Source organism: Phocoena phocoena, chromosome 15 (genome assembly GCF_963924675.1).
Source record: "Phocoena phocoena chromosome 15, mPhoPho1.1, whole genome shotgun sequence".
Taxonomy (NCBI): domain Eukaryota; kingdom Metazoa; phylum Chordata; class Mammalia; order Artiodactyla; family Phocoenidae; genus Phocoena; species Phocoena phocoena.
In genome coordinates this window covers 87082962-87105899 of record NC_089233.1, presented here as the reverse complement: position 1 = coordinate 87105899, position 22938 = coordinate 87082962, and the positions used below count along the sequence as shown (strand labels likewise).

General features: G+C 64.9%; 1 protein-coding gene across 2 annotated transcripts; it reads left to right on the top strand.

Moving 5' to 3' along the window:
- The first annotated feature begins 4658 nt into the window (after positions 1–4658).
- CHRNA4 (cholinergic receptor nicotinic alpha 4 subunit) lies at positions 4659–17283 on the top strand. 2 transcript variants are annotated; one of them, XM_065893034.1, is made up of 6 exons: positions 4659–4740; positions 6216–6367; positions 9697–9741; positions 9829–9938; positions 13002–14343; positions 17022–17283. In XM_065893034.1, the coding sequence occupies exons 1-6, from the start codon at positions 4659–4661 to the stop codon at positions 17145–17147; spliced, it is 1857 nt and encodes a 618-aa protein (XP_065749106.1). In that variant the 3' UTR covers positions 17148–17283. The 2 variants fall into 2 exon arrangements, with proteins under 2 accessions (XP_065749106.1, XP_065749107.1); XM_065893035.1 differs by lacking the exon at positions 4659–4740 and having other exon boundaries at positions 6254–6322; positions 17022–17147.
- The last annotated feature ends 5655 nt before the right edge of the window (positions 17284–22938 follow it).

Here is a 22938-nt window from a genome sequence, read left to right as displayed (position 1 = left end):
ACCTGCCCAGATGCCCAGCACCAGCCCCGAACACCTGGATCCTCTCAGCCTGAGTGTGTGGGGTTCAGCCAGGGTGGGGTTGATGTGTGACGCAACAGGGGCCCCCTCTGGACCCAGCCTCCCTTATTCCCTCTTGCCAGGCACCCACTCACCCACTCATCCATCCACCCACACGTTCAACACGTTTACCAGCCCTACTACGTGCCGGGCATGTGTGCAAAGCCTGAATCCTCCATTATTGGTGGGGGGTGGGAGCAGGGGAGGGGCCGACAGATGTGACATCAAGGGGGTGAAGGGTACTAGGAAGAGAGGCAAAGCATGGCCACGGGGCAGGAGTGGGGGGTGAGAAGTGGGGGAGCTAGAAGCTTATCCCCACAGTCCATGTGGGAGCACAGGGCTTTTCACGTGGCCCTTCTCAAGGGTGTTTGGGTCTTAAAGGGCCGGGGCTGAGGGAAGCAGGAGGGCGGGCCTGGGAGGGGGTCCATCAGCCACCCCTCCCCTGTGGCTGGACCTGGCTGAAGGGCTGGAGGAGGAAGTCCCCCAGGGGTGCAGGTGTACAGGCAGGACACCTCCTCCTGGCCCGCTGAGCTCACAGCGCTGTCCTTGGGCTCACGTGGGGTCTGCTGCGGACGCCCCCCCTTCCCCCCACCCCCCCACCCCCCGTCGCCTCCCAGGCCTGCCCTCCTGCCTCCCTCAGCCCCGGACCCAACCTAAGACCCACCTTTAATTCCAGTCCCCGTTTATGCCAACAACTGGTTACCATGGCAATGTCCTTGGGACAGGGTGGAGGCTGGAGAGGGCAGCAGAGGGAGAGGGGAAGGCCGTTTCGCAGAGAAGACTTTTCACACTGGCCAGCAGCCTCGCACCGGCCGGGGGGAGCGTGCGGGGAGGGGTCTTCGGGGGCCTGCTCCACACCCTTCCTCCTCTCGGCCCCCACCCGGGATCAGCTCAGAGGGCACCATTCCTGCCACGAAGGCTCCAGGACGCAGGGACACGGAGGCACCTGTTCCCCAAAGTCGGTTTCAGTCGTGTATGAACTGGGGGTTTTCCTTTCCTCTGAAACAGCAGTTTCAGGAGCAGCGGGAGGGAGGGGCCTGGCGGCCTGGAGTAGGCGCTAATTCAGCTCCTACGACAGGACGAGATGATGACTAGCTTCCCGCGATGAGTGCTTCCCAGCCGGGCACAGGTGGGGAGGGGGGGCTGTGCAAAGTAATGAGTTAGGCCCAATTCATCTTGCTGCGTTAGCAAGTCTGTGGGGAAAGGCAAACACGGTCGGACAGATGTGTGTGAACGTGTGCGTGCGACGGCCCCCTGGGTCCACCGGGGCCCCAAGCACCGTGCTAACCCCAGTCTGGCCTCGAGCGCCAGGAGGGTTGGGCCTGCTGGGCTCTCTGGCTGCGCTCACCCGTGGGAATGGCCATTAAGGCCCACCTTCTCAACTGCGTGAGCTGGCCCCGGTGCAGGGAAGGGACGCAGAGCTGACCTGGCTGTGAGCAGCTCTAGGCTCCTGCCGAGAGCCCAGGCCTCTCTCCCTGTTCAGCCTCAGCCACCGGGCGACGCCAGCACCCGGCCCAGGCCAGGATGCCAGGTTGGGTGGGGGCCTGGCCAGATCTTCTGCCCAAGTGCTTGGGCCAAATCAGCTCTTAAAGTCCGAGGCCTCCCGAATCAGGGTTGCCTGGGGATGGCTGTCAGCAGATGGAGATGGGGGCCTCGGCCCAGGCTGAGTAGCCTCTGAGGGTGGGGTGCCAGAGTCTGGAACTTAAGCAGACTCCCAGGTGATTCCCTGTGCATGGCTATGAGTGGATGTCCACAGTCCCCAGGGCTGCATTCCTGGGTGCCCCTTCCTCCAGGAAGCCTTCACAGATTGGGCCAGATCACCCTCTCTCCTCTGACTTCAGCCTAACATTCTCAGGACCACCCAGATTTCACAAGTCCCGAGAGATGAGCCTAAAGGCAGAGGCTTGAGGAAGCATGCCCGTCCCGAAAGGCGTGGCGACTGCCACAGGGGAACGGGACAAGACAATCTCGCCTTTTGAGCCAGAGAAACCCCGTCCATACCTCACCTTCCTGTGCTGCCAAGTGAGGGAAGCCCTGCTTCCCAGAGGTGCTGAGATGGTTAGAGGAGACTTCAGAGGGGCCTGGAGCGTGGCTGGCCTCTACCACCAGGAGAAGGTCGCTGAGCAAGGTACCTTCTGTCCTGGGACAGCACAGAGCAGGGGCGGACAAGGGACCCCGCCGGGAGTCACCAGGGCTCATCCCCCACGCCCACCGTCCCTTCTCTGTGAGGGGGGGCTTCGCAGGTTCTGAGCCTCGTGTGGCCGAGTGCTCTGCTGTGTGTGGGGAACCGTCCAGGAGAGGCGGGGGTCGGGGTTGGCCCTCCTCACCCCTCTGCGCGCAGTCAGCCGTCGGCCAGGCCTGCTCCCCAGCTCCTGGTTCAGTGCAACTCTTCACCTTAGAGAACCTTCTGGTTCCTGGTGCAGAGCTGGCTCGGGGAAGGGGCCTAAGGGTGTGAGAGGAACCCAGGGTTTGCACTGGGGGTGGGGGCTGAGAGGGAGGAAAGGGTAAGAGGGGGCTTGCCAGCAGGAATAGGCCACAAACCAGAGCGGGCTCCCAGCGAGTCTGTGGGCTGGTCCGGGGCGAGCTGTGCGCTGGGGCTGGCAGCCCAGGAGGTCGCCCAGAGGGCAGGGCAGGCCCTGGGGAGCTCCAGTCTGTAGGGGCACAGGCCAGCCCTGGGACATGCTCTGCCTGAGGCTGGGGAGGCCAGGGTGCAGACCCTGAAGCTGGAGGGCCCGCTTGGAACCCCGGTAGTGACTGCATCACCTTGGCACGCGGGGTAACGCCTCTGTCTGCGCATTTCCTCACTGGGACACACAGGTAACCGAAGAGCCTGCCTCATAGGGATGCTGTGGGAGCCGTGCCTCAGTGGCTTGGGCCAGCATCTAGGAAGCCCATGGACAGGGTGAGGGCGACCGTCACTGTTGACACTGGCCACTGCTCAGGGCCAAGCTTTTGGAAAGCTCTATTTATAGGCACCAGCCTATAGACAGCTCCCGAGAGGGGAGCCCTGGAGGGCTCAGAGCAATTCTGTGAGGTGTGATGAGCTAAACCTGGGACCAGAGTGCGTGAGAGCTGGGGGAGGGGCAGAGGCGATGGGGGAGGGGAAGGGAGATGAGGAGAGCGGAGCCAGCGGAGACCAGCTGGGAGGGGCGGGGGTCGGGGGATGCGGAGGGGCGGGGCCTTTGCTGACGGAAGCTGCTGCCTCGGGACCAAGCCTGCTACTTGCGGAGCATCGCCTGTGAGGGGCGGGGACGAGGGGCTCGTGACCCGCATTCAGCCCCCTCAGGGGCGGGGCGCCGACTCAGGAGGAGCGCGGGGGCAGCTCCAGCCCCTCCTTCTCTGCCTCCATCCCGGGACCCGAAGTCTCGGTTTGGAGGCTGGGTTCTCCCCCCACCGCCCCCGCAGAGCCCCCGGCGCACGGCGAACAGGGATGGCTACGGGGCTCGCGTTTCTGCGGAGCGGCGACGAGTGTGTGCGCCGCAGACTGTGGTTCCGCCGCACAAAGCGGCCCCTCCCGGCCCCTCCTCCGAGCACCTGCTGCTCTGCCAGCGGCCACCTCGACCCACCTGAGGGCGGAGCCCCTGCCGGGTCCTCCAGCGCGCCGCCCGGGCATCTCGGTTGCGGCCGACATTGTTCAAGACTAGTCCGGGGGCGCCAAGGGTGTGTTCCCCAGGCACCTGGGCCCGAGGCGCTCCGCGGCCGCCCCTCAGCCGCTGCCCACCGCGCGTGGGATGGGGGCTGCCCTCACGCCGGCGCAGGCCACCCATTCGCAGGCCGCGCAGAGCGGGGGGCGGCGGACCCCGGCCCAGGCCGGACCTGGAGGCAGCAAGAGGAGGATTTGCCCGGGGCGGGGGCGTTAGGGTCCTCTCCGACCCCGAAGGGCGGGCCGCGGGGCCGAGGCTCCCCTGGACGCTTCCCGGTCCGCCAGGGACAGGCCGATGGGGGTGGACTCTGTCCTGAACGCCTGGTTGGGGAAGACGTGATTTCCAAACTGCAGAGTGGGGCGGGGGTGATGAAGTTAACCAGACCGTGCGGGGCTCCCCTCCTGGCGCCCGGAGACCCTGGGTGCGCGTCCTCCCTCCAGGCAGGCGTTGGAGGCGCTGGGCTGGGGACGGGGAGGGAGTCAGTGTCTCGTGGTCCGCGAACCAGACCGCGCAGGGATTCCCCAGACGCACGCAGTGACTACCGGGCCCCCACTCGTGGCTCGGGCACGTCCCCAGCCGCAGGAGGTCGAAGGAAACTTTGGCCCTGCGCGGGCAGAGCGCAGCCTCCGCGCCCCCTCTCGGCTCGCGGTCCGTTCCCCCTCCTTCCCCCTCCGATCCTCGCCCTCCTTCCCGCTCCCTCCTCCTCTCTCTCCCCCCGCTCCTCCTCGCCGGCTGGAGGCGGGCAGGTCCGGGCGGGGCCGCGCCGCTGAGACCACAGCCCCGCGCTCCCGGCGCGGTAGCCGCCGCCGCGCCCCGCGGGAGAAGCGGCCGAAGTAGGCCCGGCGGACGGAGCTGCCCGCGCGGCGCGGGGGGCATGAAGTTGGGCTCGCGCGGAGCTCGGAGCAGGGGCGCGGCGGGGCCGGGAGCCGCCCGCATCTAGAGCCCGCTCGGTGCGCCATGGAGCTCGGGGGCGCGGGGGTGCCGCCGCCGCAGCTGCTGCCGCCGCTGCTGCTGCTGCTGGGGGCCGCCCTCTTGCCTGGTAAGTTTCGGGGCGCTAGAAGGACCCCCTTTCGCCCGGTTCAGGGCGGCCTCGGACCTCCGGAACAAGGGAGGCTCCTGGCTGTGGTCCCAAGGCGCGGGTGTGCGCTACGGGGCAGCCGCGGAGGCTACCCCCACCCCACCCCCCTCCAGAAGCAAAAGGCTGCCCTGCGGCGAGGGCTGAGCCAGGCAGGGTTTGGGTGGGTGAGGGGGAATGCTGTTTCAAGAGCTGGACCCAGAAGCTCCAACTTGGATGGAGAGAGGCGCGGTCCATCTCCCCCTCCCCCACCCCCAGTTATCCATTGTGCCAAATTTCCTTGCAGACTGCATGGTGCCTGCCCACCTCCCCCCTGCACCGGGGTTTAGGGAATCAGAGGGGTGACCTCTGCCCTTGGCAGGGCCCCACCCAAACCTCTTCTGCTTCCCCAGGCCCACTGGGACAGGGGAAGTTCTAGCCCCCCTGCTCCCCGTTCCCTGGGAAGCCACCTTGCTATTTCAGGGGTGAGTGGAGTGTAATTCTCTGGCGTCCCCAGTGAGGAGTAGGCTACACCGTACTGTCAGAGGGACCAGGCTGGGGCTCTGGGTTGGGAGTGAAGGGTCCTGGGGGTCTAGGACTGATCCCAGGGGTGCTTGTGAATGCCCTCCTAATGTCCATCCGTGACTCACAGGTGAGCAGGACCGAGCTGAGAGGAGCAGAGCGGCAGGGGTCTCCTGTCCCCCTCCTCAGACCCCCGCCCCCCCATGCAGTGGTCCCAGCGAGGTCGCCCAGGAGTGGCAGGGAAGCCCTCAGACCACAGATTGGCTGATGGGCAGGGCTGAATGAGGGGTCCCCTCCCCAGGCTCACTCCAGACCTGATCATGGAGGGCAGGCTGTGTGTCCATCCAAGAACACAGGGTGCCAGGTTCATTGTCGTGGTTTGCACTTAAAGTACCCCTTACACGTCAAAGCACGTTTTTTTCTTGGGTGATTACTTGCGGATGCCACAGCCAAAGGAAACAGGCTCTCGGTAGCTGGACCCTCACTCTCCTTTCTCCATCTCCCTTCCTGGGTCTGCCCCCGCTGCCCTCTGCCCCCTCCTGTCCTGTGGTTACCCCCACCTTGTACTTGGAGGCAAGGTTCTCAGGACTCTGCTAGTGGCTAGAGATACAGTCCCTCGCTCCCACAGTCACAGCCTGACGGGGACGCTTCCAAATCAGCACTTATCATACCACTTACCTACTTTCATGGTGAGGGGCACCATGCTAGGAAGGCTTTCCCGAGGAAGTTACAGACCCCCTTACAGACCCAGGGGGTAGGGGAGAAACTGCGGCTGGAAGTAGGGCAGCACGTGCAAAGGTCCTGAGGTAGGAGGGACGTGCTGTGAGAAGCTGGAAGAGAGCCCAGGTGCTGAGCACGGCCTGGCAGGAGGCCCAAGGGGGCATCCTGGACGGCCACCATCCCCTGCCCCTGAGCCGCGCACCTGCTGGTCCCCGCAGTGAGCAGCCACGTGGAGACCCGGGCCCACGCGGAGGAGCGGCTGCTGAAGAAACTCTTCTCTGGCTACAACAAGTGGTCCCGGCCCGTGGCCAACATCTCGGATGTAGTTCTTGTCCACTTTGGCCTGTCTATCGCACAGCTCATTGACGTGGTAGGTGATGAGGGGTGGGGTGGGGGGCGGTGACCTGAAGGGAGCACCCGGGTCTGGGAGGGGCTGGCCTGGAGGTGGCCCCGGGGCTGGCGGGGGCAGGGGGGCTGGATGAGCTGGGGGGGCCGCATCGGAGCTGCACATGGACTGTGTGTGCCCCAGCCCCGCCTTAGCCCAGGACACACGCCTAAGCAAGCCGGGAGGCAAGGCAGGTTCCGTGCGACACCCCCAAGCCCTGCGCTTTCCATGTAGAAAAGCTCAAAGGGCCAGATTTGCAGCAGGGGGTCCAGGCTGTCATCTTCAGAGGCAGAGAGCAGCAAGTACCTCTGTGGGGCCAGTGGCAGAGTTTAGGGCTTTTGTGTAAGTCGTGCTACTGCGTGGGGTGAGGTGAGGCCGTGCGGCACCCTGGCAGCCCCTGGACCTCCACCTGGTTCGGATGTGTTTCCCTTCCTGGTTGGGGACCAAGGCAGCTGCTGGGAGGAGGGGGTCCAGCCTCCGAGTAGCCACGGCTCTGGAGGGGCCGGGGCGTCCATTTGGGGTGGGAGCCCGTCCTGTGGCTGGGTGGTAGCTGCACAGCCTGGGGCAGGGTCCCAAGGGCCTTGGAGGGTGGGCTCTGGCCTGGCAGGGAGGGGGCCTCTGGGAGCCTGGTTTGCTGGCCACGAGGAGGTCCAAGGCCGGCTGGGTTTGGGCTGGGGTCTCCAGCCAGCTCTGGTTCCACAGAGGGAGCTGCGCAGCTGCAGGAGGCTGTAGATCTCTCCAAATGCCCACCCTACGCCCCTGCCGGGACCCCAACCCCAAGTGGGCTCCGTGAGCGGGGAGCCACCAGTTTTGGAGTCTGGAGGCCCTGGTTCCTGGCTCATGCCAGGTGTGTTGGGTGACCCTCAGGGCCCTGGTTTTCTCACCTGTGAAATGGGATGAGTGTGACAGCTCCATCTGGGGCTGAGCTGGCAACATCCAAGGGGCTCTGGGAGGTGGGAGGGGCGGTAGCCACATTCACGTGGACAGAAAGGGCCGCGCTTGGACCCCATCAGTAGAGAGACCCGGTCAGTCCCCCTGCCCTGGGCTGTGCCCTCAGGCCTCCTGGAACCAGGCCTTAAATGCTTCCCGTAACGTACTCCTGGCTGGGGCGCAGTCAGAAGACAGCTCAGGAGGGCAGGGGTCCCGACCCACTGCATTTGCAAATGCTGTTCCCAGTGGTGGCTGTGGCTTCATGATCTGGGTCGGCTGCACTGAGGCCTGGCCCCCTACCTGAGCTCCTGGGGCTGTCTCATCCACCCCCCTGCCACGTCGCAGCATCCGCCCCGCATCACCGCTTCTCCCTGGTTTGCCCAGGAGAGACAGCCTGTAGCACACCAGCTCCGAGACACCAGCGAGGGACCCACCCGAGGCCCCGTGGCAGCGCCAGGCAGGACAGGAGCTGCTCCCAGCTCTGCTGTCCGCAGCCACGCTGGCCAAGGGCACTCCGGCACACGCGTGTGTGCTGACAAGACGTCCTTGCCCAGGACTCTGCTGTCCGCAGCCACGCTGGCCAAGGGCACTCCGGCACACGCGTGTGTGCTGACAAGACGTCCTTGCCCAGGACTCTGCTGTCCGCAGCCACGCTGGCCAAGGGCACTCCGGCACACGCGTGTGTGCTGACAAGACGTCCTTGCCCATCCTGGGCGCTGGTCGTCTGTGGAAGGGGCCGCCTCCCTGCCCCACTGTCTGGCGCTCGGGTGTTTGCTGCAGTCTGTGCCCCGGTGCGGAGTGCTTGTGTGTGTGAGTTCATGCCTGCAGAGGAGGCTGGGGAATTCCTGGGCGCTTCTGGGCCCGGGCTGACGTTGCAGGCGCCGGAATGTACAGAGGGCACCTCAAACGGGTGCCTGGGGGGACAGCTGCGCTGGGGGGGCGGCTGGCACGAAGGGGAGGAGGCCAGGCCCAGCCATGTAGAAGCTTGTTCTGAGCCTGGGGGTGGGGGCTGGGGCAGAGCCTGGCAGGCTGTCCCCAGGGGGGTAGGGCAGGGACGTGGTGATGGGGGCGCACCGCAGGGCTGCACTGCCAAGGTCGAGTTCGTTGGACGTGGTGTCCGGGCCCCACTCAAGTCACACTTATCGTCAGTGTCCTCTGGCAGCCTGTCCCAGGTGGCCCCGAGAGAGAGCAGGACCAAGGGCAGTGCCTGGGCCGCAGGAGATGTCCCCTCCTGTGAGCTGGCTGATGGGGGCTTGTCCCCTGGGGGAAGCAGGAGGGGAGGCTCCCAGGGACACCAGCCCACACCCCCGGCCCTGGACGCTTTGCTTGCTTGACCACCCTTGGTTTCTTTGGCCTCAGCAGTTGTCCCAACGGCCTGTGTGTCCCTGGTCTGGGGCAGATGGGGGCAAAGCTTGGGCCATCAGCAAGTGGGGGGAGGCTGGTTCAGGCGCTGCTCCCCACACCCTGTGTCCTGTGTCCAGTCCCTCTTCCCCCAGAGAAAGAGCCCCTGCCTCTCTGGTCCCCATGGGCTCCCTGCTCTCTGAGGGGACCCCCCACCAGCTGCTGAGTGCCCTGCCCCAAACTTTGGGCAAGGAGCCAGCCCCCAAGCCCAGCTGCCCTCTGAGTGGGCTGGGTGTGGCCATAGTCCCTGGAGGCTGGTTCAGAGTGGGGTGTGAGGACCCCCACGTCCCTGCACGGGGCCTGGCGGTCTTCTCCAGAGGCCTCCAGCCTCTGCTGGGCCTGACTGCCCGTCTATGAACCCGGGAGGGCTGTGAAGTTGGGGGAGGTGCAGAGGCCAGAAGGAAGCTCACAGTGTGTGTGGTCCAGCCCTTCTCACCTGGATAGGTGCCCACTCAGTGACCTGGAGAGGGGCCTGCTGGGTCTCCGGCTCCCACCTCACCTGCTTTAGCCCCTCACCTTCAGGTCCTGAGGCTCAGGCCCTGGGGGGGCAGTTTGGCCAGTGAGTGTGTTGCCCTGGTGCAGCAGGAGGGGCAGACGCCAGCTCACCTGGAGCCCATCTGCAGGGCAGCTGCCCCGCCAGCCGGGACGGAGCAATGCAGGTGGGCAGGCCCAGCACGGCTGCCTGGGAAGGGGCGCCGTCTCCCTTCCCCTCAGACCCTTTGGTCGCTGGATGGGGGGACGGGCCCGGCCACCAGTGAAGTCAGTTGAATGTTACCCTCACTTTCCTTCTGGCCCTGAGTCCCCTCCGGGCCCGCCATCCTGGGCTTGGTTGCCTCCAGGGACAAGGCGCTCACTCCCTCCTGAGGTCCCCCACTTGCCACGTTCAGCCCTGGCCCGTTCTTTTGGGTAAGGAGACTCGGCCAGAGAGACGTGTCCTGAACCCGAGGGCATCACAACCTGCCTTCTTCTCGTTTGTGTCCTAGGATGAGAAGAACCAGATGATGACGACGAATGTGTGGGTGAAGCAGGTGAGTGGGAGGGAGCCCCCACCGCCCCCCCGCCCCTCCCTCCCCACCCCTCCCCCTCACCGCCCCCCCACACCCCGCTTCCCCCAGGAGTGGCATGACTATAAGCTGCGCTGGGACCCCGCTGACTACGAGAACGTGACCTCCATCCGCATCCCCTCTGAGCTCATCTGGCGGCCGGACATCGTCCTGTACAACAAGTGAGCCCGGGGTTCTTAGCCGGCAGGGTGGCAGGTGCCCGGGTCGAGCCGTGCTCCGGCCAGCAGCTCTTCCAAGGCCGGTGTGAGCAGGAGGCAGGCGGCTTGTGTGGGCTGAGGGCGGGCTCGGAAGCAGGAGGAGTGAGTAAAGGAGGATGCTGAGGCCTGGGGTGTGGGGGGCGGGCCCATGAGCGGGCAAAGTGGCAAGGAGACGGGGTCCTGGGGGCAGCGGTGGCGCCTGGGGGCTCCGTCCCTGCCCAGGCTGGGGCAGGGGCCTCGGTCACTCACGGGCCGGGAAGGGGTCTGAGCTCCTCCCAGGATGACTGCAGGCCCTGCAGCTGCTCCCCCTCAGGCTGGAGTCCTTTCCAGAGTCGGTCCCTGTCCGGGGAAGGCGGGCCCTGCACACGCAGCGGACCGCGTCTGGGAACAAAGGCTGGGAGGTGTAGGGGAGGAAGCCCCAGACCGGCCTGCCCATGCCGGCTCACTGCCCGCGCCCCCGCCCTCCTCCTGCCCCTCTGTCTGTTCTCGCAGTCTCCCCAGACCCCGCTAACCACGCTCAAGCAAACAAAGCCTCTGTGTGGGCCGCGTGTCCCTGGCTCTGAAATCTGACCTCTTGGAGGATGTTTCTGTGCTGGGGGCCGGGGTGTTAGGGGCACGACTGTGGCAGACAGTGGGCTCCAGAGGGCTGGCGTCCTTGAACTTGTCCTTTCCTGGGATCCTCGAGGTGTCCCCGACCTCGGGGCAGCCTGGTGCCCTCCCGCGTCCCCGTGTCCCTGCTGTGTCATTGCCAGGCCAGCTCACCCTGAGCTGAATCCACACGGGCAGATGCAGACTCGGGCCTGGGTGGCGGCAGTTCCACAGCCCTTACAGCTACAGCCAATGGAAGCATTTGGTCCCCTCCGGTCCCAGCCGTCTGCCCAGAGCCCCTGCCCTCCGCACAAGACCTCAGTGCTTCCGCACAAAAGCCCTCCTGGGCCCCCAGGCTTGGGCCTGACCTACAAAATGCTGCTGTTTGATTAAGAACGTCTGGGCTTCTCTTCCAGCTTAAGTGATTCCAGTAATGGCCGTGGGAGAGTGGCCGCACGTGGGGGAGATGGGTTTCGGGGCTGCATTAAGGGGGGCCGCTCGGGGAATGGAAGGCGGGGCGGGCTCTCCGCTCTCCCTCTGCAAGCTGCCCGGTCTGATCCTGCGCCCTGGAGTTCTCCAGCCGCCCGGGCCCCCCGGGTCCACGCTCAGCTCCCCCAGGCCCCTGCCCCACTGGGACCTGGCACGGAATACGCCTGCGTGGCTCCTTGATCCAGAACATAGGTACCAGGGTCAGAACTCCGGCACCCAGGGGAGCATGGTCAGGACTGCTCTGGGAGCCATAGAGAGTGGGCCCGCCACCCAAGCCCCCTCCTTTTCTGGCCTCCTTACCAAGACCCCTGGGAGGTAGCGGGATGGACCTCCTTCCAGCTTCTCTTGGGAATGGAGATCGGCACCGAGGCCCTCTCTGGGTGGGGCTGGGCGTGGGTGAGGACAGACCCCAGAGCTGGTGGCTGATGCTGGCCGGATGGCCACTGAGGAGTCCTGTTTCCAGGGGCAGCGGGTAGCTGACGGCCAGGGCCGTGTGCGCTTGAGTGAGGCCGAGTGGTCAGCACAGGCTGCGGGGCGAGGGGAAGGGTCGGGGGGTGCTTTTCTGATAGCTCTGGGGCACGCCTTCAAGGCTGGAGGGCGCGCCGCCCACTGGGGGCTTCCCTGAATCGGCCTGTCAGGCAGAGCGTCTCACGTGGATAGGCGTCTGCGGCCGGGAGCAGGGACGGGACCAGCCGGCTCGGGCTCCCCTCCTCCCATGTGCGCTGTCATGCGGTCCCGCTGTCCACACCCCTGGGCTTGCTGGGGGCACAGGAACCAGCTGTGGGGGTAGGGGCGGGACTTCGCGCAGCGGTGACAGGTAGTGACAGCGTGCCCTGGGGAAAGCTGCTCCTTCCTGGGGCTGCGCTAGGCGCCGGGTCCCACGTGCAGAGCCCTAGGCTCTCTGAGGACCTGGCCGGGGCCGATGTGCCCTCAGCACACGAGTGTGAAGACACGGGCTTGGTGACTAGCGTCCGGTGGCCCTCAGTGCTGGGGCCAGCTGTCTGGGGGGTGCCCTGGGGGGAGGAGGCGAGGTCTCCCATCAGCGTTTCAGAGCCGAAGCGGCAGGGCTGCTGGAGGGGCTGGGGGAACGGCTGCCGCCTCAACTGGCCTGTGGGCACCACGCACGGTCGGCGTGGGCAGCGCAGGCCTTGTGGGGAAACAGGCCGACAGAGGGGCCTCCGAGGCCCAGGTGGCACCCATTCAGGACCCAGACTGGGGACCGGATGCTTCCAGCTGCAGAGAAGAGAGTGGCTGACTCTGGAGGCAAGAAGGGCTCTTCGGGGAGGCCGTGAGCAGGTGTCCCTGTGTCCCCACAGCCGGCTGCCTCACCTCTCGCGGTGTCAGTGTGCCCCCCATCCCACCATGGGTGTCTTTGGTGGAGAAAACTGAGGTGGACGTCACTGTCTGGGAGGTACAGGGCCAGGGCTGCAGGCTGGGCACTCTGCCCACGAGGAGAAGGGCTGGGACGGCAGCCCCTCGCTCGTTGCCTGTACCGGTCTGTGGACAGGGCACCCCAAGGCCGAGGGAGAGGCAGGAGGGCTGAGGGCCTGGGATGTGATGCTGGGGTCCACATCCTGCCCGGTGTGGGCCCAGACTTCTGCACAGCTCTGGGGTGACCGCAGGGGACGAGCTGCTCTGCGTGCTACCCAGGGGCCACTTGTGTGCCTGGGGCCCTCATGTGGCGTGGACGGCCTTTCCGGCCCCCAGATGATCACGGTCATCAAGCTTGGGCGTCAGGCGCAGTGTGGGCCGCTGAGACGGTCTCCACGGAGCATCGCCCCCAGGGTAGGGGCGGTGACAGCGAGGCGGGCAGGGGAGCAACGAGCCCAGGGCCGCCCCGTCCTGGGTGAGGCCACTGCGGAGCGGGGGCGCGTATGGCGGGCCGGGGGAAGACAGCTTCTGGGCCGCGGGTGCTGGGCACCTCACCCACCCCCTCTGTCTCCCACCCAGCGCGGACGGGGACTTTGCCGTCACCCACCTGACCAAGGCCCACCTCTTTCACGACGGGCGGGTGCAGTGGACACCCCCGGCCATCTACAAGAGCTCCTGCAGCATCGACGTCACCTTCTTCCCCTTCGACCAGCAGAACTGCACCATGAAGTTCGGGTCCTGGACCTACGACAAGGCCAAGATCGACCTGGTCAGCACGCACAGCCACGTGGACCAGCTGGGCTTCTGGGAGAGCGGCGAGTGGGTCATCGTGGACGCCGTGGGCACCTACAACACGCGCAAGTATGAGTGCTGCGCGGAGGTGTACCCGGACATCACGTACGCCTTCGTCATCCGGCGCCTGCCGCTCTTCTACACTGTCAACCTCATCGCGCCCTGCCTGCTGGTCTCCTGCCTCGCGGTCCTCGTCTTCTACCTGCCGTCCGAGTGCGGCGAGAAGGTCACGCTGTGCGTCTCCGTGCTGCTCTCCCTCACCGTCTTCCTGCTGCTCATCACCGAGATCACCCCGTCCACCTCGCTGGTCATCCCGCTGATCGGCGAGTACCTGCTCTTCACCATGACCTTCGTCACGCTCTCCATCACCATCACCGTCTTCGTGCTCAACGTGCACCACCGCTCCCCGCGCACGCACACCATGCCCGCCTGGGTCCGCCGCGTCTTCCTGGACGTCGTGCCACGTCTGCTCTTCATGAAGCGGCCGTCCGCGGTCAAGGACGGCTGCCGGCGGCTCGTCGGGTCCGTACACGAGGCGGCCGGAGCCCCGCGCTTCTGGCCGGAGCCCCGGGGGGAGCCCGAGCTCAGGAGTAGGGGCCCCGCCCCGTCCCCGACCCCATCCTGCGGCCCGGACCGGCCGGCCTGCACGTCGCCCTCGGACCAGGCCTCCGCTCTGCGGCCCTCAGAGGCCGAGAAGGCCGGCCCATGCCCCTCGCCCGGGCCCTGCCGCCCACCCACTGGCACCCGGGCCCCAGGGCTCGCCAAGGCCCGATCCCTGAGCGTCCAGCACGTGTCCGGCCCCAGCGACGTGGCAGAGGGCGGCGTGAGGTGCCGGTCCCAGAGCATCCAGTGCTGCGTGCCCCGAGAGGAGGCCGCCTCCCCAGCCGGCCGCCCGGCGGCCGGCTCCCCTGCCTCGCTGGCCACGGCCCCCTCGGCCGAGCTTCCGCCCCCAGACCAGGCCTCCCCCTGCAAATGTAAGTGCAGGACGGAGGCGGAGGCACCAAGTGCCGCGCTCAAGGCCCCCGGCACCGGCGCGCCACCCCAGCCCCTGTCGCCAGCTCTGGCGCGGGCGGTTGAGGGAGTCCAGTACATTGCAGACCACCTGAAGGCGGAAGACATGGACTTCTCGGTAAGTCCCCGCCACGGCCGTGCCGGACGGGCCCCGCTGCCCTGTCCACTCTGAAGGAGGGGGTGGCGGTGAAAGACCCAGAAACTAGGTCCCAGAGCCGTCTGCTCTCTCTGCCCCAAGCCTCCGAGACCAGTGGGGGTCCCTGCGGTGACTGAGTGGCTGGCAGAGAGCAGAGTGGATCTCGGGCACCCCCTTGGGGCTTCAGGGTGCAGGGAGCCTGCAGGCGGGGGTGGGGCTGCCAGCACCATCTGTACCTGGTGAGCGCCTCCCCCGATCTCGAGTGCCCCCCGACCCTGCCAAGAGCTCCCGGAGAAGGACCGGTGGGGGGGGGTCTGGGCCCTGGGGTTGGGGTGAGAGGGGCTGAGAGGAGACAGGAGGGGGCTGAGTGGCCTCAGCGGCCTGGCGGGGGGAAAGGAGAATTCAGGCCTGGGACACAGCCCTGCCTCTCTGGTCGGCGTCCCTGTGCCCAGCTGGGGAGAGGGCACCCGGGGTCTGGGTGGGCAGGGCGGGTGCTCAGACATGGCTGAGACTCAGGGCCCCGTGGAGTTGGTGGGGGGTGGCAGTGGGGCTGCTCCCCGAGGCTCAGGCTCCACTGGCCACGTCGTGGGTGCCTGTGAGGGTGGGTCCAGGCTGGTGGCTGAGCCCCAGTTCAGGGCATGGGCAGAGACAGGCGGGTAGGGGGAGGGTACTGGTCAGTCAGCCTGGTCATTACCGGCTGCTCAACCTGGGCATCGGTTATGCTAGGTTGACCTCGCCCCGCATTAGCTTCTTCTTGCCCGTGACATGGACCCTGGGTGCGGGCGTGACACTGCTGTCCCCTCCCTGGACCTGGGGGTGGGTGTGACACTGCCATTCCCTCCAGGAATCTCCTGGTCCCTTTGCTTCCTTGGGAATAGCCCGTGATCGTTTCCCAGACATGCATGATCCCTGGGGACCGTCTGTCCCGTGGCTGAGCCCCGCCTCCAGCAGTGAGCCGGTCTCCCTGTACCGGCTGGTCATCCCCCTGAATCCCAAGGGGCTGTGAGGCCACCTGGGGGTTTCTGGAAGGTTCCATCTTGCAGCCAGCTCTTGAGACGAGAGGACCTCTGGCTCTGGCGAGGGCTTGAGGGCCTGCTGAGCAGAGACTGACGCCTTTGAAGTGTCACCAGGATCTCGGAGGCTCAGCGGTCCTCAGCGCAGGGCCGGCCCCTCGTCCCCAGACCCCTCCACCAGCATCGCGGGCCTGGCTGTGGCGACCTGGTTCTGGTTCTGGGCGTCATCCCCGGGCTCTGGGGAGCAAAGCGACTTCACAGGAACCAGCCTGGGATCCTGGCTGGGGCAGCTTTGTCTGCGAGCCTTTCATCCTGGGAGGAGGGGCGGTTTGAAAGGCAGCGCGGAGGCCGCGCGCCGCGGGGCTGCTTCCTGGAACAGAGGGTCCTGGTGCTCCCTCGCTTATAGTGACCCCATTTGCTCTAGTTTCCTGAGAATAAACTTTGGCTTAAAACTATCAGGACGCCTCTGATTACTTTAAAAATCAGAGCACGAAGCAGCAGTGAGAAGTCTTCTTTCCCTCGACGGCCCCCAAATGGGGTGTGACGAGCCTGCCCTTGCCCAGGCCCATCAGACCCACTGGCGCCTGGCTCGCCTGAGCCTGGGGGCCGCATCCTTTCTGGTCACTCAAGGGCTGACAGCTGCCCACCCGGGACCCGCCTGTGGCCTCCCTGAGCCTTTGCCCTGGGGTCACACCAGGTGGAGGCCGGGGCCTGCCCGCCCAGCGTGGACGTGTAACCACGGCCCATCCTGCACTGCCCTGGGCCTCAGGGTCCCACCTGCAGACGGGACGGTGCAGTCACCTTCCTCGTCGAGTCCAAGGGAGCGACCGCAGGTGATGCACCCAGCGTGTGCACCCACTTCAAGCCCGGGGTCCCCCGCTCGTCCTCGCATGGAGCCTTCTGCCCCGGCAGCTGCGCGGCTCAGAGGCAACACAGGGCTGTGCCCTCCTTCACGTGTGACCCTCACCCTCAAGCGGCTTTAGGGACAGAGCTGAGAGAGCCCCTGACCCATGAGGGGCTCGAGCCACATGGGCAGCCGGCCGTGAGTGCCACCCCCGGGGCAGGGGGCGGGAGTGAAGGGCAGTTGGGACTCAGCTGTCACTCCTGGGACGCCGTCCACCGTGGAGCCTGCCCTGGGCTTTTTGTTGGAGGCCAGGCCCCGTTGCTCAGGCTGCTCCTGGCTCTTGCCCTGCACAGCCAAGGGGCTGTGGGTGCCCCCTCCCTGCGCCTCACTTGCCCACCTGCAAATGGGGGTGTACTGGCTGGTCCCCACGGTGCCGCCAGCTTTAGCAAACCCAGAGCACGTTGCACTGTGATGTGGACCCTGGCATTCCTCCAGAGGCATCACTACCTTCTTGGAGCTCAGGCAGGTGAAGTCAGGTGGGGCCACCATGCTGGGCCCTGTCCCCTGCAGCGGCTCTGCGGTCCAGCCCCCGTAGAGGGCACTGACCCCACAGCCCACTGCTTCTGAGCCCAGATTTGAGCTGGACAAGCCGTTTCTCTGTGGCCCCTTTCCACCCCTCACCCCAGTACAGGTATGCCTGTGACCTTGGAGGCCAGGATAGGAACAGAGCTTCTAGAAGGTTCGCGCTGCGGTGAGGCCTGAGGGTGCGGCCGGGAGTAGTGACCATGTGTGTCTGTCCACAGGTGAAGGAGGACTGGAAGTACGTGGCCATGGTCATCGACCGCATCTTCCTCTGGGTGTTCGTTCTCGTCTGCCTGCTGGGGACGGTGGGCCTCTTCCTGCCGCCTTGGCTGGCCGGCATGATCTAGGGGACTCCCTGCCCTCGATGCGGTCATGCCACTCACAGATTGCCCCCCATCACCTGTCTGCTGTGAGACGGCCTTGGAAGCTGCCTCCTGGGGACCTGCCTGGGAGGCTGGTAAACGCCTATCTGCAGGGCGGTGTATCCGGAGCATGGTGACATGATGGCCTCCCGCCAGGACGCACGTCTGACCGCTCTCGGCAAATGTCCCAGCAGCCCTGACTGTCCCAGGGCCACGCCCCGTGGCCACGCTCAGCCCCTCTCAGCCCCCAAAGCCCCTCGTCCCTGTGGGATCCCCGAGGCCCAGGCCCTGAGCCAGGCCTGGCTGCCTCTCCCACCCGGGCCTGGGGCACCCGTGGGTCCTCAGACCTGCTCTCTCTGACCCCAGAGGCGAGTCAGCAAACATTCGAACCTCATTTGCCAGGGGAGGGTCCAAGCAGGGATTTTATTTTGGTCTGTTCTGGGTAAATTAACGAAAACCCAGATTTTGTGCCTGAGGGGCCTTGGGGATGGAGTGATGAGACGTGGTCCTGCTCGGAGGAGAATCCAGTGGCAGGTCCCCCTCGGGTGAGGGAACCTCAGCCCCAGGGAGTCCAAATGTCTGCCTTCCAGGGGTGCCGGGGGTCTCGGGCCAGCACTTCGCAGGGGCCTGTGATGCCCCCAGACCCCCGTGGGCCCTGGTACTTTGTGAGGGACCCAGAGCCACGTTCAGGACTGGGCTCCCCGACACCTCCCGTGGGTGCCCCTCTGCTCACAGCCCGGGGACCCCTCTGGGGCATAGACACAGGTAGGACTTCCCTGACAACAGTAGCCATGGTGACCTGGGGGGACCCGAGCACAGCTCGTCTGGCCGACTTGGAGACCCTCTGGAGTGTGGTCCCCCCTGAGAAACATCGAGGGGGTGGAGGGGACCCTCCACAGGCCTCCCCCCAGCCCAGGAGCCCTACATCACACCATGCGGGGGCTGCCCTGCCTGAGGTGGTGGGGGGAGGTGCGCGGGTAATGGCCCTGGGGGCCCAGTGTCCCTCCACCCCAAGGCTAAGCACTGGGGGGCACCAACAGTGTCCCTGGAGACTCTGGGAAAACACCAGCCCTGGGGGTGGTGTCGGGGTGGGCGAATGCTGCCCCCCATCTTCTGATTCTTCCAAACCTTCAGGCTCCAGGTGCCAAGGCGGGTGGGTCCTGGACAATGTGGCCCCTCCTGCAGGAGTGGCACCTGGGTGGGGGGCCCCCCAGGCTGAAAGAATCGCTCGCCCTTTATGGTCAAGCTCCCACCTCCCCAGACCCCATGCATGGGGGGGGTGGCTGGCAGGTTGGAGCCGGCCCCCTTGGAGCCCTGGGTCTCCCCACTCCCCAGGCTGTGCCTGGGTCCCGCACAAGGTGCTGGGGAGGATGGAGTGGATAATTTAGTGAAGTTCAGAGATGCTGCTGTAGAGGTGCAGCTGGAGGGCAACGCCAGGTCGGAGGAGGCTGGAGCCTGCAGCCCCCCCACCCCGCCGCCTGTGAGGCTCAGGACGGCCCCCTGGACATCCAGGCCCCCATCTGCCCATCTCAGATAGGCACCTGCCTCCTGGGGCCATTGGGGCACCAATCCCAGGATGCTGGGGGAGAGCCCGGGTGGGCGTTCGCCAGGACCCAGGACCCGGTGGCGGAGCGGGGGAGGGCCAGGCCCCCGAGGACGCAGCCAGGACGCAGATCTCAGATGTCAACGCCTCAATCCTCCTTACATAAGCGGATCCAGCGCCAGATACGGGGCAGCTGTGGGGAGCCCTGGGGGTGCCCAGCTGCAGATGCTCTTTTCTGGGTCGGGAGACAGCAGGAGCCCCAGGGATGGGGATGCTTCCCCTTTCTGGTTTCCGCTTTTTCTGTTTTTTGAAACCCAAACACAAGTCAGAAAATCCGCACACAGAATACATCGCCCACATTCCCACCAAATAACCATGACCGCTACTTTGAGGTGTTTGCCTCCAGGGTTTCTGTTTTGTTTGTTTTGATTGATATAAATTTACCTATGACAAAATGCCTGGTCTTAAGCCCTCAGATCAGTGAGTTTTACTAGATTCGACCCCAAGGCCCCCATCCCCAGAGCCCCCTCCAGCGCCTTCCAGCCTGTGCCCCGGTGGCAGTGATGGCTCTGAATTCCTCACCAGAGGTGTTCTCTGCCTGTCCCTGACCTTGGTGTGCGTGGAACCCCCCGTTCTCAGCCTTTCTGTCCTGGTCTTCCACCAGGTGTGGTGCGGTCAAACGCCCGCCATGGCCGTGTCTCCATCCGCCATGGCCGTGTCTCCGTAAACAGTTTTGTTAGTTGCTGAGTCGTGTTGTTCTGTCCAAATAAACTAAAGCAAGTCTGTGTCTCCGTCACCTGTGCTGGCCTCTGCCCGGTCATTCTGACTCAAGCCGCTGTGTGCAGGTCCCGCTGGGTGTCCTCCTTCTTTTAGTGTTGACTGTGTTTCATTTTCTGTGTCTTGTGATGTTTTGACACCTTGGGGGCCTCACACACCCGGGAGAGGGTTGTTTCAGCACCATTTGTTGAAACACTGACCCTTCTACATTAAAATGCCTAAAAACAGTTTCCTCGTATATTTTCCGTGCTTTTTTAATGGTTTTTGGTCCAGTATGGGTTACTCCATCACGGCTAGAAGTAGAAAGCTGTAATCTTTTGAAGGGTTAAACTCCCCGCTATTTGTTGTAATTTCTGCCACACTGGGATATGGTTAGGCCGTCTCTCTGATTTTTCTGTTTGCATGTGTTCTGTCCCCCTACATACAAGAAAACTTGATCTAGTTGGCTAATCTTGAAGGTTATATGTTCAGTGGTTTCCCTCCTGGTGGCTGCTCCTAACTTAGAGTGTTGGTATTTTTCAAGAGCCTAACAAGATGACATGAAAACTGTCTCCATCATGCCTCCCACCTCCAAAGAAAGCAAGCACCTCGGCTGCCCTCAGGGATTCTGGAACAGCCTGGAATCTAGTCTAGGTTGCCACCGATGTGATGGTCTGGGGAGGGCTTGACGATTCTGTGAACGGCGAATGTCACTAGGGTTTTTACTTACCTGGGATTTGCCGTGTATCGGGCCTAAGTGCTGGTTACTTTCCCTTTCTGTAGAAAATGTCACCAACCAGATTTCGAAGAGGATGCCCTGTGACGTGTGACCTGCCTTCTCAGACTTTGTGGGCCTCAGAATGTATTTTCACCCTGTTCGTTTCAGTAGTAATTCCGCTGTGCATAAAATTCGAGCCTTTCCCCTTCAACACTCTGAGGTCATTTCCCCCACCTTTTGACGTAGGGCGACTCTAGGGCGACTCTTGTCTTTTTGTAGAAAAGCGTTTAAAGAATTTCCCCGCCGTCTTTGTTTTTTTGCATCAGTGAATCTAAGGGTATGTTTTAAAAGTCGGTCCCACTTCGCCCTCTGAGACTTTCCATTTGGGATTTTAAATCCTCTAATTCTCAAATCTTTAAAAAAGTACTTATTTCAACATTCTGCTCCCTCCATTGACTTCCTGTTTCTTCTTGGAGCCCCTCATGAGGATGCAACGTTTTTTCCATTTTTATCCTCCCCCGAATCCCACGGCCTGTCTGAAGTTGGGCCCGTAGTTACTGAGCCTGCCTCACCGACTTTATTTCTCCTTTTGTTTCCCACGCCGCGTTTCCTCGCACCTGTTCACTTCAGCTCCATGTTATTACCACCCGTCCTTCCCTCTTTGAAGATGCTGTAATTTTAAATTAATGGACGAAAGGGGACCCGCATTCTCCTTCAACTCCCGAGACCTGCTCGGCGGTCGTGTGGCTCACATGTCGCGTTTCCCGTTAACTCACCTCCCAAACCCGGGAGCAGCGCTGCGCGTGTGAATGTGTGGGGAGCACGTGTGCCCACGGGGGGATGCACGCACGCGTGTGTGTGCGTGTGCGCACACGGGGCTGGGGGGGGAAACTGGGGAGGGACGTTTACTGTCCTGTGAGGGCTTCATGTCAGCCCTCGAGGCAGCTCAAACCATAAAGGGCCAGAGGCGATGCTACTGGACAGGGTGGGTGGCAGAGGCCAGTGCCCACTCCTGCCCATCTCACCCTTCCTGCGGGGGCGTCGCCTGCCTCCTGAGCAGGTGTTCCCCGGCTCTAGAGCCTTCTCTGCCGCTTGCCAGCCGCATCCTGACAGGTGGTCTCTGGCAGCTTCCACCCCCTCCTGCTGCTGCCCCCGGCCCTCCCCGCCCGGCCTTGGAGACACGAGGGACTCAGTCCTGTGACGAGCCCAGTCTGTTTCACTGCCGCTCTGAGATGGCAGCACCCACACTCTGCCCCCGTGAACCCCACTCTCGCCAACCCACCCAGCCCCTCCCCCCACCACCTGGCTGCTCTTGGGCCCCTGGACCCCACCTCGCCCAGGGCTCAGCCCCCGCCCACCCCTTCCAAGCCATCACCTCCCCAGTCCGGTCACCTCCGTGCCAGTGGGCATCCCCCCCACCTGGCCACCTGCGTTCTCACCTACAGGTCGTTCGCACAGACGCCAGGTCACGGCAGCCCCCGTTCAGAACGCGGGGCTTCCAGTCGCTCTGAGGACAAAACCCAAACCCCTGCCCGCAGCCCCTGCCCCGCTTCCCGCTCCCCGGGCTGACCCCTCCCTGGCCTGTGCTCAGCTTGCTCTGTCCTCCTGCCATTTCTGGGTCAGGCGCAGCCAGGCCCAGCCCCAGGCTGCCCAGAACGTTCCACAGTCTCCTCCTCCCACTCTGTCTTATCTCTGCCCCAGTGTCACCTCGGAGCCTTCACTGGCCCCACCCCCGGTTCGGCCCGGTGTTCAGGGAACTGCTTGGCCCCAGGGCCCACGGCTGGCTGGCGAGCCTCCCAGGTGGATGGGGAGCGGGGGGGAACAGGCACTGCGCAGACGGTGGCGTCCAGGCTGGTCACAGGGAGGGGGAGGCGTGCCGGGCAGTGACGAGGTGAGGGGCCGGCGGGTTGGGGTCCCACGAGGCCTGAGCACACGGGGGCTGAGCCAGACTTTACGACTCTAGAGGAGGGGGCGCTACTAGGGAGGCAGGGAGCCCCTGGCTAGGCCCAGGGCAGCCACGCCAGTGTTCTCCAAGCCCACCCCCACCCTGCGGACTCAGAGTGCGGCCGAGGCCGAGACCCCCAAGCGGGGCCTGAGCTCTGGAGGGGCCGGCCGGGGCCACCGGGGCACTGGAGCCTGGGGGCTGCAGTGGCCTCACAGGAAGCGGGGGCAAGCCCCAGGGTTACAGGGAGACTATGGTGGGGGGGTCCTTGAGGCCGAGGATGTATGGCGGCTCCTCTCCGAGAGACAGGGGTGGGGAATCTGGGACTCCACCTGACGGGGCGGACGTGGGGCCCCGCCAATAAGCAGCACCCTCCTTGACAAGTACACGTGGTTTATCTGAACAGGAAGTGCACAGAGGAACGGTTCCCGGGCCCGGCCTCTGCCTCCCCTCCCTCTGCCTCCAGACCCTCGTCTCCAGCTGCGCTCGGTGTCTGGGATCCGGCGGGGGGACGTTCGGGCTCACTCGGGGCAGCAGGGGGACCGTCCTGGCAGGAGGAAAGGGTGGTCAGGTCTGGGGGAGGCGGCGGACAGCTGACAGCCGTCAGAAAGCAACGCCCGGCCTGCGCGGCTGCGTGGACCAGGCCCCCGGGTCCTGGCTGGACCGTGAGTCCTCTGCACAGACCCGCCCCTCAGGACGCTGCCCCCTGGGCCCCTGCCCCGGCCAGCCAGCCTGGCTGGGTGTCCACTGTGGTGCTGACCCCCCTCAGGGCCTCCCTGGGTTCCCACTGGGCCAGCTTCGGTCTCCCGCACCCACC